The sequence below is a fragment of the Ochotona curzoniae genome, unplaced genomic scaffold (assembly GCF_017591425.1).
Source record: "Ochotona curzoniae isolate NIBS_2020 unplaced genomic scaffold, NIBS_Ocur_1.0 contig_3190, whole genome shotgun sequence".
Taxonomy (NCBI): domain Eukaryota; kingdom Metazoa; phylum Chordata; class Mammalia; order Lagomorpha; family Ochotonidae; genus Ochotona; species Ochotona curzoniae.
Window position 1 is genome coordinate 8978071 of NW_024465751.1, and position 17296 is coordinate 8995366.

Below are 17296 nucleotides of genomic sequence, written 5' to 3' on the forward strand. Positions count from 1 at the left end.
AAAAATCTCAAAAATTCCCCAGCCTCTCTGAAGCTCAGCTCCTGACCGTGGGATCCATGGATGGAGGAGGAAAGTAACACCACTTGGTGGCCTCTCCTCTCCTGGCTCCTGTGGACCTTGCCCGCCAGCTTCCATGGACCTGGCTCCTGTGGACCTTGCCCTCCAGCTTCCATGGACCTGGCTCCCGTGGACCTTTCCCTCCAGCTTCCGTGGATCTGGCTCCCATGGACCTTGCCCGCCAACCTCCGTGAACCTAGCTCTCGTGGACCTTGCCCTCCAGCTTTCATGGACCTGGCTCCCGTGGACCTTGCCCTCCAGCTTCCATGGACCTGGCTCCTGTGGACCTTGCCCTCCAGCTTCCATGGACCTGGCTCCCGTGGACCTTTCCCTCCAGCTTCCGTGGATCTGGCTCCCATGGACCTTGCCCGCCAGCTTCCATGGACCTGGCTCCCGTGGACCTTTCCCTCCAGCTTCCGTGGACCTGGCTCCCGTGGACCTTTCCCTCCAGCTTCCGTGGATCTGGCTCCCATGGACCTTGCCCGCCAACCTCCGTGGACCTAGCTCTCGTGGACCTTGCACTCCAGCTTTCATGGACCTGGCTCCCGTGGACCTTGCCCTCCAGCTTCCATGGACCTGGCTCCTGTGGACCTTGCCCTCCAGCTTCCATGGACCTGGCTCCCGTGGACCTTTCCCTCCAGCTTCCGTGGATCTGGCTCCCATGGACCTTGCCCGCCAGCTTCCATGGACCTGGCTCCCGTGGACCTTTCCCTCCAGCTTCCATGGACCTGGCTCCCGTGGACCTTTCCCTCCAGCTTCCGTGGATCTGGCTCCCATGGACCTTGCCCGCCAACCTCCGTGGACCTAGCTCTCGTGGACCTTGCCCTCCAGCTTTCATGGACCTGGCTCCCGTGGACCTTGCCCTCCAGCTTCTCTTTGCTTTGGTAAATTCCTGGTGCTTTCAAATAGGCTTTCTTCATAGCTGGTCTAGGCTTTCTTATGGCCTTCAGCGAGATTTCCAACACAACTACTCATTCATTGCTGAAAGCAAAATTCATTATTATTATTTATAGAAAAAACAATTCACAGATGCTGTGGTTGCATCTGGAAGTTTAGCCTGTGTACCTTCCTGCTATGTAACTTGAGGAAGTCACCGCCCTGCCCTGAGCCCTGGCTTCCACTGCTAATCCAACACCCAAAACATTTTGTTGTTTTTCATATATTTTTGGGGAGCTAGCAGACATTAACTCCAAAAAAAAAAACTTTTCATTTTTTAAATTCACATTTATCTGCTATTTTTTCAGTTTTGTGGAGAGAAACTACCTAATCAGTCATGATGTGATTAGGTTGAGGCAGTTAACAATTTTTATTATCGAGAAGAGTAAATGCATTTGGTTTAATCACAGCAGGCTATCATCAGCAGGATTTAATTTTACTCTGTTCCCTTATCTGTCTGTAACAGTCATTGATTTATATTTTAATTTATTTTAGCCAAAGACAGATTTACCCAAGCTTCTAGTGATAGTTCCAGGATATTGTTTTAAATATAACCCAGTCCTATCAGCTTGTCTTATTTATGTTATCATTTTCTCAGAGTTGCTTGAACAGATTTACATTATATTTTCTGTTTTTTTTTGTTTGTTTAAAGATTTCGGTTTGTGCAGAATTACCCTTGAAATATTTGTCAAATTGTTTTCCAGCATCCTGATCTGTTTAACAATTTATAGACTAAAATTTGGATTACTTTTAAAGAAGAAGAAGAAGGAGAAGGAGGAGGAGGAAGGGGAGGATGGGAAACAGAAGAAGATGACGAAGAAATAGAAGAATGGAGTAAGAGAAACTGGCTGAGAAGATAGAGCAGGAGATTTGGAGTCCTTGGGGTAAGGAGCTGGGACTGAGGAGGCCTGAACTGCATTCTCTTGTCAACTGTCGACTCTCAGGCTTGGAGAAAGCCGCTTCCACTAGGAGGAAGCTCAGGAAGGGGAGAGGGGGAGGAGAAAGTTCTGTGCAAGGCCTTTGGGTAGAGGAGGTGGAGGGTTTCTCTCCAGCTGACGCAGAGGGGAACTCCCAAGCAGTAGACTCCATGCCTTCTTTGCGCATGTTCTCATCCATCCACCTGTAACATCCTAAAGCTCTAGTTTCAAGCTTCTGCGTTTGTGAAATGACGAAATCAGAATCAGTCACCTTTAAGGAGCTTCTAGGTCCTAACATTTCAAGGTTTGGAAAGGGAATTTTAAGATGTAACTCACCCAGCCCTAGGCACTTGGAAATCATCTGAAAATCAAATGCAATGTTTTGTGTGTTGCAAATATACCTGTGTATACGGATGTTAGATCCAAGATGTTCTGTGAAGGCAAAATTTATCAGGAGACAAATGCAGAGCGAATTTAAACATAGTCATCTATTTCATGATAAGAATCTAAGAAACATCTTGCTGCATGCATTCTATGCATTTACAGGAGCATGCAAAGGAATGAGATGTAGCTCATGACTTAGGAGAACTTGTAAGTAAGCCACCACTGGAGTGGGATTGGTTCTATTGGGATATGTTGAATCAGTTCAGGATCAGAAATGCTGGACCTAGTCACAATTCTAGCACAATCCAGATGTGATTCTGATCCTTCACTTCGTCAAACCAGAAATAACTACTAAAAAGTAGCATGCTTACTCCTTAGAATTGCTCATTCAAATCACACATGGCTCTGTTTGTTGGAACCACATTAAGTCCAGTAGGTAAGGCACAGATGAACCCAGGACTGCATCTATAGAAAAGACTGGTTAGTAAGCTATAGGTTTGATTTTCTTGAGAAATACAGATTGTTATTCCCCGAGACTGGTGCTCGAGCAAATGGCTTTGCAACCCCCTCATTTTCTTCTTTGTGTTAAGTTGAACCCAGGAAGGCAGGAAGCCTCTCAACAGCCCATATGCACATCATGCTCCCTGAGTGCCGACATAATCGAAACGTGACTGTGAGGCATTGCTGAAGGAGAGCCATACGCATTTAAGACATTGACCTTGGGACTCTAGAAAATGCCTTGAGATTGGCTTCCCAGATGAAGCTGATGGAAACTAAAAAGCATTGAGAACATACTCTCTGCCTTCTGACTCCAGGTGATGAATCAAGCGCAGGACAAATGTGTAACTTCAAAAGCTCGCAGAAATAAGTATGTTGCTAAATATAAAACAGCATTCTAAAATAAGATGCTGACAACTCTACAGTCCAGAAACAATTTCCAAAGAGCAGCACATTTTCAGCAGTGTCATATAGGGTAGAGTGAAGGAGTAGGAAGAAGTCACTGGACTATATTTAATAATACTATTTTATCAGACTATTATAGGAGAAAAAAATGAATGAGATTCATTGGTTAATGAGTAAGAACGGTAACTATAAATAAAGAAATGCAGTTAGTCATCCTTTTAACAAGTGTAGCGCTATGAATATTACAAAAGAGTAGGCCAATGAATTGTACTGTTAAATATGGAGAGATAAAGATGAAGAAAAAGATTAAAAGAAACGTAAGTAATAGAGAAGGCAAAATAAGAAGATACAACCCATTTTCAATAGGGATTTAAAAGGTTAAATAAGTACTAGGAATAAAATACTTGTGCTTACTGTCCACGAAAGTCCCAGAATTTAAAGAGAGCTTTGAGCATAAGAAGCAAATAAATAAATAAAACAAAATGAAATCTGGACCCAGTATAGCACCACTTTAGGATAATAAGTCAATCAAAAGCGAAACCACACAGAGGAAGGGCAGATGACTTCCAAGGAGTAGGATCTGTGACAGCTACACCTCAGTGACAAAGTGGGATTCCGAGGGACAGCAAGGAGCAGCCTCCAGATTCTGAGGATGGTGTCTTTGAACTCTGAAACTCCATATCCAGCCATGTCTGTGTGTCAGCAAACAATCCAGGTCACTGAGTCACCTGAAAATTCAAGAACCACCAGACTCCATCCTCTTCATCTTAGACATCTGAGAATGGGCTTCACTATTCTGGATAAATGCAACTAACTCCTTCTTTACTTTCACAAGGACCTGTCACTTGGCTTCCTAATCTTGCCCACTTTTATCAACACCTGGAGTGAGTTGTGTGAAAGGGTAAAGTCTTAGCCTGCAGAAATCAGATTGTAGTGGGGTTGATTTTTAGGTATCCATACGGCAGACAGAATTGGGCCAGGAGGGGCTGAGTTGACAGGCAGAATCAGAAATCCCAATTTGGCTAGTATGCTGCATACTTGGGAAGCAGTCCTGGCGCCTGTGAGTGACCCTCTGTCAGCTCTCAGGGCTAGCTGCTCATAGAGAAGGCTCATCTGGTTGCAGTATGTGATATTTTTTGCTCCATGTCAGAGCTTCAAGTGGAATTTGGAATCCACATCTTCACATATGAAGGGAATGGAATCCACTTGCTCTGCTTCCAAAGGTTTACTTTGTGCTTCTCCAGCAGAATTCTTGTGCAAGCTCTTGGGAGAAGATCCTATCTGTTTGCTAGGCTAAATGTTTACTGTCTGGATTTTTGAGGTTTACGTACATTCTCCTGTGAGAATGATTTTTATTATTTTCAAAGTATTTATTTCTCTCTTTGCATAAGAAGAAAGAAATGTGACTTTCTATCAGTCACCATTTGAGAACTAGTTGAATGCTTTGCTTTTCAACCTCAGCAGTAGTCAAATTTGTATCACCTATGTGTGGAGCTGGAATGTGTTCCTGAAGAGGCAAGATGAGTCGGGCAGGGGAAGGTGGTCTGGGAGCCCACAGCATCACTGCACATCAAAACCCTCAGACCAGTCCCAGGACAGAAAGTGTCTTATCCATCGTTGAAATTCCAGCTCCTTAAATACAAATTTATGGAGATGATAAAGGCTTATTCAAATGTTCTTGAAAGAATATCAATGAATGAATAAATGAATGTGTTTCTTTTCTGCTTGAATTGGTTTCCATGTTTCCTGTTATCTAAGGAGAATTAAGCAATCATATGGTAAGAGTGGTTCAGTCTTTGGGCAGTAGTACACAGTGGGCCCTTTTTTTTTTTTAATCCATACCAGCATTTCCCCAGTGAGAGATGATATCAGTCACAACAGGGATTTGGAAGGCCAGTTGTCACCTACTTACTCATTCACAGAAGAAAGAACTTTCGAACAATGACATGTGTTTTGCAGTCAGAGACCCAAAGGTGGTTTCTGGTTTTTCTGCTTTGCTCTGACCACATTTCAAATAGGCATGATCAGGGAAGAAGGACTGAGCACGGAACACCAAAGCAGTGGTTCCTCCATTATCCACCACCTCTCGGGACCCGATTCTCAAGTCTGAAGGCCCAGGGGGACACTGTTGTCAGCATACCAGTGATGAGAACATGAGAACGATGTCAAGATGAGATAAAGGGCACACTGGAGGGGGCAAATGGAAGACTTCTGATGTCTTAGTATATAGTGAAAGACAGCTCTCTGACATGGAACAGAATGTCTGAAGTGAAATGACTGCCATCAAATAAATGCTTAGGAAGTCACCTCTACAGGAGGTATTAAGCAGGGGTGGCAGATCTGTGACATTGGGCATTAAATTAACAAATAATTTGAAGACCGACTCTGAGCTGGTTGTGGGTTTGTGTCTCCCTCATTTCCAAATTCATATGCTGAAGTCTGAATGTCTAAGACCCTAGAACATGACTTTATTTGGACTTAGGATTGCCCAAGAGGAAACTAAGTTAAAATGGGGCTGTTATGGTGGGCCCTAGTTCATTCTGACTGCTGTCTTTTCAAGAAGAGGAAGTTTTCACAAAGGAAAGTCCAAGTAGAGAAGCATGAAGAAGACAGCAGCTCCAAACCAAGGAGAGAGGCTTTAAGAAGTCACCCTGATCTAGGAGGTTAGCCACTGGAACTGTGAGATGTACACTTTCTACCCAATCTGTAACACTGTTGTGTCAACCCAAACAGACTCAGACCATGCAGGACATGGGAGAAACTGTGGACAAATGTCGAGTGCTATTTACCTGAAAGGAGCTGTCATTTTTATGAGGGAGGAGTGAACTCAAAGCAAGGAAGTAAGAGATGCTCAGTGAAACAGGGGCACACAAGTTAAGCCCAGGACAATGAGAATGAGCTGGGCGAGGGGAGAGGATGGCGGACAAGTGTTCCAAAGGTGGGGGTAGAGTCTCACATCAGAGGGTCTGGAGTTGCCAAGGGTTTGTGAGCCCTGTGTGGAGTGCAATGGAAAGTTCCTGAAGCAGGTTTGAGGCAGAAAGGAACACAATCTCTTTTAAATGCTTATCAGAGCACCCAGGATGTCATGTGAGTGGCATTTGTAAAGGCAGGGAGCCCAGTTGGGAGGGCGCTTCAGCATTCCAGGGGAGCGATATTGGTGGCTGAGTGATTGGAAGGAGGTGGGCACATTTGGTGGTCTATCTGGACAGACAGCACCTGCCCAGGGATGGATTTTAGAGGATGTGAGAGCAGGTGGACATAAAGCTCTCAAGGCTTTGGCATACACAGTCGTTGATAAGAACACATTATCCACTTGGTGATGTATTTGAGAAATAATAGATTTGGAGACAGATGACAAGGGATCAAGGGTTTTGTAATACATCTAGAAAGCACAGAGATGGCTTGGCCACCAGGGACAGGGCATGTGAAGTCAGCAAGCAGATTTCTGAGAGAACTTCCTCGGCACTTAATCTAAGCAATTTGAGCCAGCTGAAGTTACAGAGAAGCTCACAGGAGTAGGTGTGTACTTCAGGCATGGCGAGATCCAGTTCTTATCTCATCCCTCTGCTCTCTTCTTTCTGTCTTTCTCAGTTCTGATATGATTTTCTCTATGCTGCATTTTATGCCCAGACAATTCTTGAAAATAAAATAAAATTGGGGCAGGCCTTTGGCAAAGAGGTGAAGATGCCACTTAGCAGGCTCGCATCCCAAAGCAGAGTGCTGGTGTTCGAGTCTTAATTCACATTTCCTGCTAAGGTGCACGCTGGCAGGCAGCAGATAAGGGCTCAAGTACTTGGGTTCCTGCCACTCATATGGGACAGCCATACTGAGTTCCCTGCTCCTGGATTCAGCCTGGGCCAGCCCCAGCGATTGCAGGCATTTGGGAGGTGAACCAATAGGAGATCTCGCTTTCTCTCTCTCTGTTTTTCAATTATGTTTTTTGAAGTCAGAGATCATTTCAGGATGGACTCCAGTCACTCGGGTTTTGGTCACATGCTCAGTTCTGAATATGTTGCTGTGCTGCTGGGTTTGGATATCCACTGGGCAAGCCGGAACACATGTCAGGAGGAAGGACACAAAGTCATCTCTCTCTAAAGTCACATGGACCAAAGGTGGGAAAGAGGTGAGTCTCCCCAAATAAGAAACTCCAAATAGACAAAAACCATACCAGTAGAGGATGGCTCAAAGCCTTGGGAACCTGCACCCATGTGAGCCAGGAAGAAGCTCCTGGCTTCAGATAAGTTCAGCTCTGGCCACTACATCAATCTGGGGAGTGAACCAATGAACAGACAATCTTTCTATCTATGTCTTCTTCTCTCTGTAAAATCTGCCTTTTCAATAAAGATGAATAAATCTTAAAAAAAGAAAGACAAGCAAGTATTACTCTGGGTGAAAGGATAGGCCTGCTTAGGGAATTGTGGTGTATAGATCAACGGACTCATTTGACCTTGAGCTGGGGTTCTTACTGCAGACCCATTCCCACCCATCAGGAGTTAAGGCCTAAGAAACCTCATTATGAATCAATAAATAAGACATGATGAGAAATACAAATTCTAGAGCCAGATAGAATGTGTTGTGGGTCAGTGAGTCACAGGAGAGGAAAAGATGAGGTGCACTTGGAAGATGGAAAAGTCGCCTTGCTGGTGGAGAGCATTCCCAGGAGCAGAACGTCACACACCTCTCATGCTGATTGTTTGGAGTGACACCAATGGGGGCTGATGCCATGGCATATCAGGCTAAACCGCTGCCTGTGGCACCAACATCCTATATGGGCACCAGGTCATGTCCTGGTTGTTCTATTTCCAATCTGATTTCCTGCTAGTGTGCCTGGGAAAGCAACAGAGGATGGATTAAGTGCCGGGGCCCTTGTATGGAATAAGCTCCTGGATCCTGGCTTCAGATCAGCCCAGCTCTGGCCATTGTGACCACTGGGGAGTGAACCAGAAGATGGAAGTCTCCTCTCTCTATCTCTTCTTCTCTATAAAGCTGCCTTTCCAACAAACATAGATAATTTTTTTTCCAAATTGACACAAAAAGATCAATGCAAATTTGCTTTTCCTTGGTGGTCACCATGACCATTTCTGGGGCCCTGGCTTATTAACTATGCTGGCTCCAGGTTGGCTTTTGGATGCCTGAAGAAGAAAAGTCCCAGGGGGCTCTCACAGCTGTAGCTGCGAGCTCTGGAGTGAGAGCTTGGAGCAGCCAAAAGAGTGATGCACCCCAACCCAAAGCTTATTATTTCACCAAAAATAAGTTGACTCACACTCAGCAAACAATTTCATTATATCATCATAAACATCACAAATGCTGGCACAAGCAGCCAATGGCGGAATCCTATATGAAATAAGTAGGCTATATCCAGAATATTATAGTGTAATGGCTATTATGGTGGGAATTAAGAGAGAAGATGATTTTAAAACTAAATGCTGACTCCTTAGGATGAATAATGGGACCCTAATTTCTTGATCTGCTGATTAGGGAGATCAGAGCCACACACAGAAAGTCTGACTATTATTAGCCAATCTGTGATCCTTCTCTTCTGAAAACACGGATAGGAGAGATTGTATTTCCTGGCTTCCTTGAAGTTGGGTGTATTCACAGCATTTATTTTGGCCAGTAGCATGTAAGTGGAAATTTCTGGTGTTAGTTCCAAGCATAAATATTTCATAAGCAGGACCAACTCTCAGGGTTCTCTTCACCCTGATCCAGCAATTATGGACTTAGTGTTGATATGCAGAGTTTGTAGGATCAGAGCAGCCTAGATTGCAGGATAACACGGGGAATGTTGTATATCTGCAAAAAGACTGTTAACATGAACTCCTGAGTCTTGGGAGCTGTTTGTTACTATAATGTAGGCTAGGTCATCCTGACCATGGGTATCTTAAGGAATAAGGTTATAGAAGTTCTTCCACAGACCCATGATCTTTGAAAACCCTTCTCTATTGGCTGCAGTAGAGAGCTGGTAACATTGATATGATTGATTAATGATGTACAAGAGATCATTGGATAGGTAGGGTTTTCAATGGATGGTGCTGAAAAACTAGATTTCCACAAGCAAAACGATGATGTTGGACTCTCATCTATAGATTAAAAAATAGCTCAAAAGGTGTCAAAAATCCTAAGTTCTAAAACTGTAAGAATCTTACAGAACAGGTTTTATGTTTTAAAATCAATTAAGTTATAAAATGGTACAGTTCCAAAGGCTTGGGGACTTCCTCCCTCTCACCATTGATTTCCCCTATTTTATTACAATAATAGAGTCCTTCAGAAAACAGTCATAAGTGCATCATTCTGCTATTTAAGTATATCCTGACATTGTAGGTATGGAGAATGGCAGAGTCCAGCATCCTCTTGTCAAGATATATTTAACAGTTGTGTTAGGAGTTCATCTTTGATTTGCAAGTAGAGATGCATACTGCATTGTTTTTTACTTTTTCATATGATAGTCTCTATGATACAGTTCCTCTAGATGACTTTATATATATACGTGTTTATCTATGTATCTATTGATCTTGTTTTTGCATGAAAGTTGCCTTATATCAGAAGGAACAAATGATATTTACCCCTTTGGGATCAGCTTATTTCATTGAGTATGACTGGCTCTAGTTGGGACCATTTGGTTGCAACTAGTAGAATGAATTTAACAGCTGAGTAGTATTCCATGGAGTAGATGTACCACAGCTTCTTTATCCACTCCTCTTTTGACATGCATCTGGGTTGTTCCTATGTCTTTGCTATTATAGACTGTGCTGCTGTAAATATAGGATTTCAGATCCTTTATCCCTTTCTCATATGCAGATTTCAATTCCTTTGGATATATTCCCAGAAGTAAAATAAGCTGGGTCAGATGGTAAGTTAATTTTCAATTCTCTTAACAGTCTCCATACTGACTTCCATAGTGGTTGTACTAGTCTACACTCTGCTGTTCTCCATACCTACAATGTCAGGATACACTTAAATAGAAAAATGATGGACTTATGACTGTTTTTGAAGGACTATATTGTTGTAATAAAATGGATGAAATCATTTTGGGGGGAACGGAATTCTCAGAGTCTTTGGAACAATATCATAAATTAATTAAGAAATGTAACATCACTCCCACATATGTTAAATCATTATTTGTAATAGCCAGGATATAGAATTAACTAAATGTCCACAAACAAGTGAATGAATATAGAAAATGTAGCACTTATGCATAAAAAGAATGCTATTCAGCCTCCAAAAAAAGAAAGAAAATCCTGTTATTTATGATATTTGTATGATCCTGTGTAACATTATGGAGAGCAATATAAATGAGGTGCAGAGAAAGCAGAAACAATTAAGGAATTTTCAGAGCCTAGGAGCCTCAGATTACAGAGCGTCAGAGAAAAAAGGAGGACCTGCTGAATTGAAAAGGGGGGTCTAGATCTGGACTTTGGAGCTCACACAAAAACGAGCCATGTGATATCACTTAAAGTGACTGAAACTAGTTCCCTTGTCTATAGAGTTTCATTTCATCTTTGCAATAATTCACAAAGGTGCTTGAAAGTCAACACATGAACCCTTGGGGAACACACTTAAACTATGCCCAAACCATAGCTCAAAGCAATATACCAGATACTTAGATGTGGGCCCAGTCATTACTGTCACTGCACATGCCCAAACACACACAGCCCACTAAGATAGGTATGAGCTCCAGTTTATATCTTAGGAAAACAAGACTCAGATGAGCCACCCACTTAAGATCACACAATGTGTAAGGGAACATGCCCAAGCTTCAGTGTCATTCGCCCAGCTTCCAAACACATTTTATTTTTATTAGTGCAATGATTCAGAAGCCTCACAATGCTTTTCTCAAATTGCTTTACATAATCCAGGAAGAACGAAGACTCACATATCTCTTGCTTGTGAAGAAGTTGCTGCTGAATTAAAGGAAAGCAGCACTTCCTGCTTATATGGAAACTTAGTGGGCAGTGAATCAGGAGGACCTGGCTGAGTCCAGCTCGGAGAATGCCTCATCCTCTGGGTTGTAGATTCTAATCAGTCAAGGAATCCAGAAAACAATCCTTCCCTTTTGTTGGACATACGTGTTACTTGAGAGGCTGAACAGCAAATGGAAAACCTTGTTCTACAGAGAAAATGTCTGTGGTGTTTCCCCCATTCATTTGCCACTGTCATCCCACCAACTTTCAAGGCTCAAGTGAGATGACTTCCAAGGTTGGCTGAACCACAAGATCTGGGTGATGTTCTGTGTGGTAGGCAGAATGATGCTTCCCTCTGTGAAAAACAAATCCATGTCTTAATCCTCAGACTGTTATCTTATAAAATAAGAGGTCTGTGTAGGGTGATTAAGATGCTGAGAAAGGTAAGATTATCTTGAGTGATAAAAAATGTATTAGATGTCATACTGGGACCTTAAAGACAAGAACTTGCCAGTCATAGAGTGTGACAACAGAAACTAGGCAAGGGATGGCAGCAAGGCAGAGGGGAGCTGGTGGCTGAGCAAAATAAAATGGCTCAGCAAATGGTGACTTAGCAAGCTAACCCTGCACCTTGCAGCACCATCATCCCTTCTTGGAGTCACTTCTAGTCCAGGCTGCTTTGCTTACCATCCATCTCATTGTTTGTGGCCTGGAAAAGCAGTGGAGAATGGTGGTAGTCCTTGGGCCTCCGCATCCACGTGGGAGACCCAGAGGAGGCTCTTGGGTTCAGACTGGCTTGGCTCCAGCCATTGTGACCATTTGAGAAGTGAACTAGAAGATGGAAGGTCTACAGATAGAGTTCCCTCTGTTTCTTCTTCTCTTTGTAAATATGCCTTTCAATTAAAAACTACATCTTTTTTTCAAAAAAAAAAAAAAAGCAAACAAGGGATAGATAGGTGCAAAGCAAGGAGGCCAGGTGCCAAGGATTGTGGGCAGCTTCCAGGCATTGCGGAAGGCAAGGAAACACTTTTCCTGAACACCTGTCAACCTGTTAACTTTGCACCAGGATGTGCCATAGGCCATTCATCACCATATACATGAAATTATATGACAGGTAAGTAAATCATGGACCAGTGGTGTGAAGGCAGCTTCTCTAGATCACACAACTTGTGTGTAGCAGAGTCAACCCTGTTATTCCACCCTGGAGTCTGGAAGATGCTGTACTCGTCAATCCTGCTTCCATCCTTTAATGCTGTAACTGAATGAAACAACTGCTATCCCTCCTGGGGAAGACTCCATTCCCTCCAATCTGGGTTCTACATGCAATGAAAATATAGCCATATCTCCTCACTGCTTATCATTCCCCACCAGTTACACATTGTCCCAGAACAAGACCGAACTCCTTGTGGACCCTGTCAGGACCCTCTGTCTCTCCCTGTCATACCAATCAATCCAGCTCAGATTTCTTCATGCACCTTGTTCCCTCTCATGCTAGAACCTTTGCATATGTTATCTCCTGTTCAGAGCATCATTTAGGAAGTCTTCCTAGTTGGCACACTGGCTGGAGCCCTTTCAGAATACAGCTATTTCCTCCCAGTGCTAATTTATAATTGTCTATGTGAATGATTAGTCTACATACATTATTGTGATTTGTTTCTCCTCTTCCTTGAAGTGGAAGCTCTGTTCCCATAGTGAGTTATGTACAGTTCTGTTCCCAGTGCTGATCACGACAATTGGAATAAGGGTGAAAGTTCATCTTTACCTGTTGAATGAATAAGCACCAAATGGCCCCATCTGTGTGTCTTGTAAGGCAAAGATTAAGAAAGGTATCAAATATTTCAACTTTTGAGGATACAGAACCAGATGGCCTGTCTTATGGGTTATTTGTCATTATTATTTCCAGTACTAATTTGTTTTGCTTTGTTGGGGGCAAAGAATTCCAATGTTATGATAACCATCCTGAAACAGATTTAAGGTGTAGAAAATACTAAGCAGTAAAGCAAATACATTTCATCTTATTTAAGAATTCAAGTAGGAACTCATGACAGCTTTTTGGAAATTAGCTTTCTTATTTTTCTCTTTAAAACCATAATACGTTCAGGAGCCAAGGTAGCACAGTTAGGCATAGAACATAAGTTTATTTATTTTTTACATGCAGCACAGGCCATATGCAATGTCCTATGTATAGAATAACAGACATAGTGGTTCCAAAATTATCCTCACTTATTACCACCTCCTCTCCCACATTGCTTGTGACTGTCTCATATTGCAAAGTGTTTTTGATCTCCTGGGAAAGGATTTTCAGGATCTGGATGACTTAACATCAGAGCAAAGTTGAAGAACTCTAATTAGAGTGATTTCCAACCCTTATTTTGCTTTTATTATGGGTTAGAACAGTCTGCATTGTTTTGTCAAGAGTTCACCCTATCATCTTCCTTCCAGAATCCAACACAGGTTTTTTACTCCCAAATGTATTCTAAAATAATGCTGCTTTCCTTTCTGACGACATCAGGGACATGTGTTGTACTTTTTCTTAAATGTCATCCACCGAGCACATTCCCTGTCTGGAGCCTTTCCTGGCCTACTCACAACCTGAAGGTATAACAACATCTGATGGAGTTCCTAGGAGGCAAAACCCATGGCAACCAGGGTCAAGCTTATCTTATTTCTGCTGCATTCTCAGCACTTGAGAGACACTTGCTAAACATCTTTATGTGAACACATGTAAACTTACACGTCACTATTAGACTTTTTACATCAAAAATAATGATGACAATTTAAAAAGATTTGGGAAAAGAGGACAAGAAGCTATTACTACTTAAACACAACTACTATTAACATATTGACATATTCCTTTGAACATCTTTCCAACTCATGTATATATTCCTTTTTACAATATGCTTTATCGATAGTTTTCTAACCTACCTATATGTTTTAATTGCACTGAATTCTATGTCTATATTCTATGATATCAAGTATTTTCAGCTACATCATTGACAGTGGTTGTGCATCATCACACAGTAAAAATAAGCCATAGTTTGTGGAACCAGCTCTACTAGGAAACATTGCCAATGCATTATGCTACATGTTCTAGTTCCCGGCATTTCAGGAAAATATGACATCAGAGTTTCTATGAAATACGTGCAATTTAGTAAATTAGGTTTAAAACCACACAGAACACCCTGCGGCCTTTCCTTGACACATCAGGAACATGCTAGAATGCATTTTAATGTGTAAACGAACGTCTTTTGCTTTAGAAGGGTTTTATCTGTGCAAGACAATTAAATAAACAACGTAGTAGCCATGGTGCTGCTAGTGTCCAAAAGGGGGAACCCTCAGCTAATCTCTTCAAGAGTACAAAACGGTCCCCAACAGAGAGGTAGTTGCCTTTTTTTGTTTCTGTATGAAGTCTAAAACGCTGCCTGAGAATTAAGGTTAAGCATTTAAATTTCTTATTTCCCTTATTGTATCAGAAAACCAGGTCCTCACTGCAACCTGCCATAGGGAAGGTGTCAAGTCTGATCTGTTAGGAAAATTGGAAGTTTGCTTTCAAGAAATAAGTGACAGCATCTGGCAAGGGCAAGAAGGCATTATCTGTAAGAGTGGTTTTGAAAGTAATTCCTGACTGAGACTCATGGTCGAACTTCCTGCATATGTTGGTCAGGCTCTGCCATATGGTGCTAGGAATGGTTGTTTATATCATGTTCTGTGGTAATGTTGTAATTGGTGAGGTCTGTATGTCTAACAAAAGAGATACTACTGGTAGTGGTAGCATTGAGTTTCCTCAACTCCCCCCTCCTGCTTTATTTCATGTATATTATGAACGATTGCAAAATTTCCACTTGGAAATTACCATACAGTAACAATCAACATGAATTTCTGTAGAAATCATTAATACTATTCAACATGTTCTTCAAGTGTTGATTTTAATGAAAAACTCCTGTATCTAGTAGAAATTTCAACAATGATGTATGCTGGAAGTTTTATAAGAATAAATTTCCAAGCCAGCTTTACAGCCTGAACAAGTGAACATGTTCTATGGACTGTAAAGATTAAGTAAGATTAGAGTGTGTGAGGCAGGCTAAATAATTGAACCTAGTAATTTGCTAAAATGTCTTCAGCCTATTTGCTGTAAAGTTTTATTTAAAATAAAGTACTTCTAACAAAAATCTCAGATCCAGAATTAGATCTTTCTGAATACAACCAATTGCCTAAAGAAAATATTTACTTAAGCCGATTTGAAGTCATTGTTGATTACCCTGTGGTGAAATAGTTATTTCATGTTGCAATAGCAAGACTTAAGACACATGTGAAAGATGTGGCAGGAGTCAAGGTAGAAAGGGAATTCTTCTTTCCAATCTCCTCTAGGAAGAGCTAATCTGTCCTTAGACGTGGGGATTCATCCAGAGGACCTTTGAGTCTAGCTGCTGAGCAGTCAGCACAGGACCTTGCACCAGACATGTTCTTGGATGATCACAGATGAAAACACAAGAGAGGACTTGGTGAAAGGGGGCGGGGGACCGAGTCCTCCGTGATCCTCTACGAGCCCACAACAATCTTTCGGCTGATGGCTCCCGGCAAGGTATAGATGAAGAGGACCAGGAAGATGATGAGGATGAGCAGAATGAAACCGATGATGATGTACTTCTTGTAGTTTCTCCAGATCAGGTGGTACAGGCACTTGAAAGGGCTCAGGAACCAGGAGAAGGAGGTGTTGGGGCGGCTGAGTAGGAAGAGAGAGAAAATATCAGGGAAGAGGCTCATGTTGTCAACACTCAGGAGTTCCCAGATCTCGGTATCCATGGGGGTTGCTTCTAGAACCTCTACTCATACCAAGATACATGGATTCTCAAGCCCTTGGCAGAAAATGGCATGGTACAAACAGGATGTACATCCTCCAGGATGCTTTAAACCATCTTTAGATTACTTGTAATACTGAATACCACACAAATGCTATGAAAATAGTTGTTACATTGCACTGTTGAGAGATTAATGACAAAAAAACCCAATCTGTACATGTTTGGTACAGGTGTCATTTACCCCAAACATTTCTTGTCTGTGGTTAACAGAATCCATGGATGTGGAATCATGGATATTGAGGGGTAACTGGGCATCCCACTCTTTGAGTACCCAGAAGGGAGGTCTGAAAGCAGCAAAAAAAAAAAAAAAAAAAAAAAGACCCTGTTGCTTGAAGCAGGAGCAAGCTAATGCTTGAACAATAATGACCCTGTATCATTTTAAAGTTTGGTTTTAAAGTTTGGTCTAGGTACCGAAAGAGACTGGTTACTACTCAGAGGCCTCATCACTATCCAACAAGTAAGACTGGCTCAAGCTCCACCTAGTCCAGAATGATTTCTTCCTAAATTCCTCTCATATCTCACTGGACTTAATACCATTTTGAACCTAGTTATTTGTCTTCTACACTCTGAATAGTATTGGAATAGTCTATGCTATTTGTCCTTAACCATATCAATTGACCCTGGAATGTGTGGCTCATGCTTTATATTTCTTCTCTGTTTCCTAATGTTCTTTTAGTAGGTAATAAATAAATAATTTTGGACTAATGATTAATTGAACATTTGTTATATTTCTAAAACCATGATAGATAGGGTGGGTTCATGGGCAAGGTCACTTATCTTGAGTCTGGTGTCTGAAGAAGGTTAGGAAAAATAAAATTTCAAAGAGCATTTTGTATTCATGTTTCACAAGGGTCAAGCTGAATGGAATAATTCTCTTCTCTAATAATTTTACTTCTGGCAATTTGCATTAATATAATGATTGATAAATTTTATCCCTCATCTTATAATAATGAGAAAAAGGTAGATATAAATTAAACATCAGCGCTTGAATTGTGGCACAGTGATTTATTATGTCATCCATCAAACTGGTATCCCATGTAAGTGCACTGTTAAGCCCCAGCTGCTCCATGTTCAACACAGCTCTCTTCTAATATGCTTTAGAAAGCAGTGGAAAAGATGACCCAATTGTTTGGGACCCTACAACCTATAAGACATATTTAGATGGATTCCTGGCCCCTGGCTTTGGTCTGGTCCAACCCTAGATATTGAGGTCCTTTGGGGAGTGAACTAACAAGTTAAAGAGCCCTCTCTGTGTCTGTCACTATTCCTCTCAAGTAAATAAAAACAAACAAGTCCTACAATAGTTAAATGTCTAATTACACAGTGTTGACCAATCGAG

General features: G+C 41.8%; 1 protein-coding gene across 1 annotated transcript in view; it reads right to left on the minus strand.

Annotated features, from left to right (window-relative positions):
* Positions 1 to 15567: 15567 nt before the first annotated feature.
* Positions 15568 to 17296, minus strand: part of FER1L6 (fer-1 like family member 6) — a 109832-nt gene continuing 108103 nt past the window's right edge. Inside the window, exon 40 of the mRNA XM_040979455.1 lies at positions 15568 to 15821. Coding sequence (XP_040835389.1) covers positions 15638 to 15821 — 184 coding nt within the window. The 3' untranslated portion in view covers positions 15568 to 15637. The remainder of the gene's footprint in view (positions 15822 to 17296) is intronic.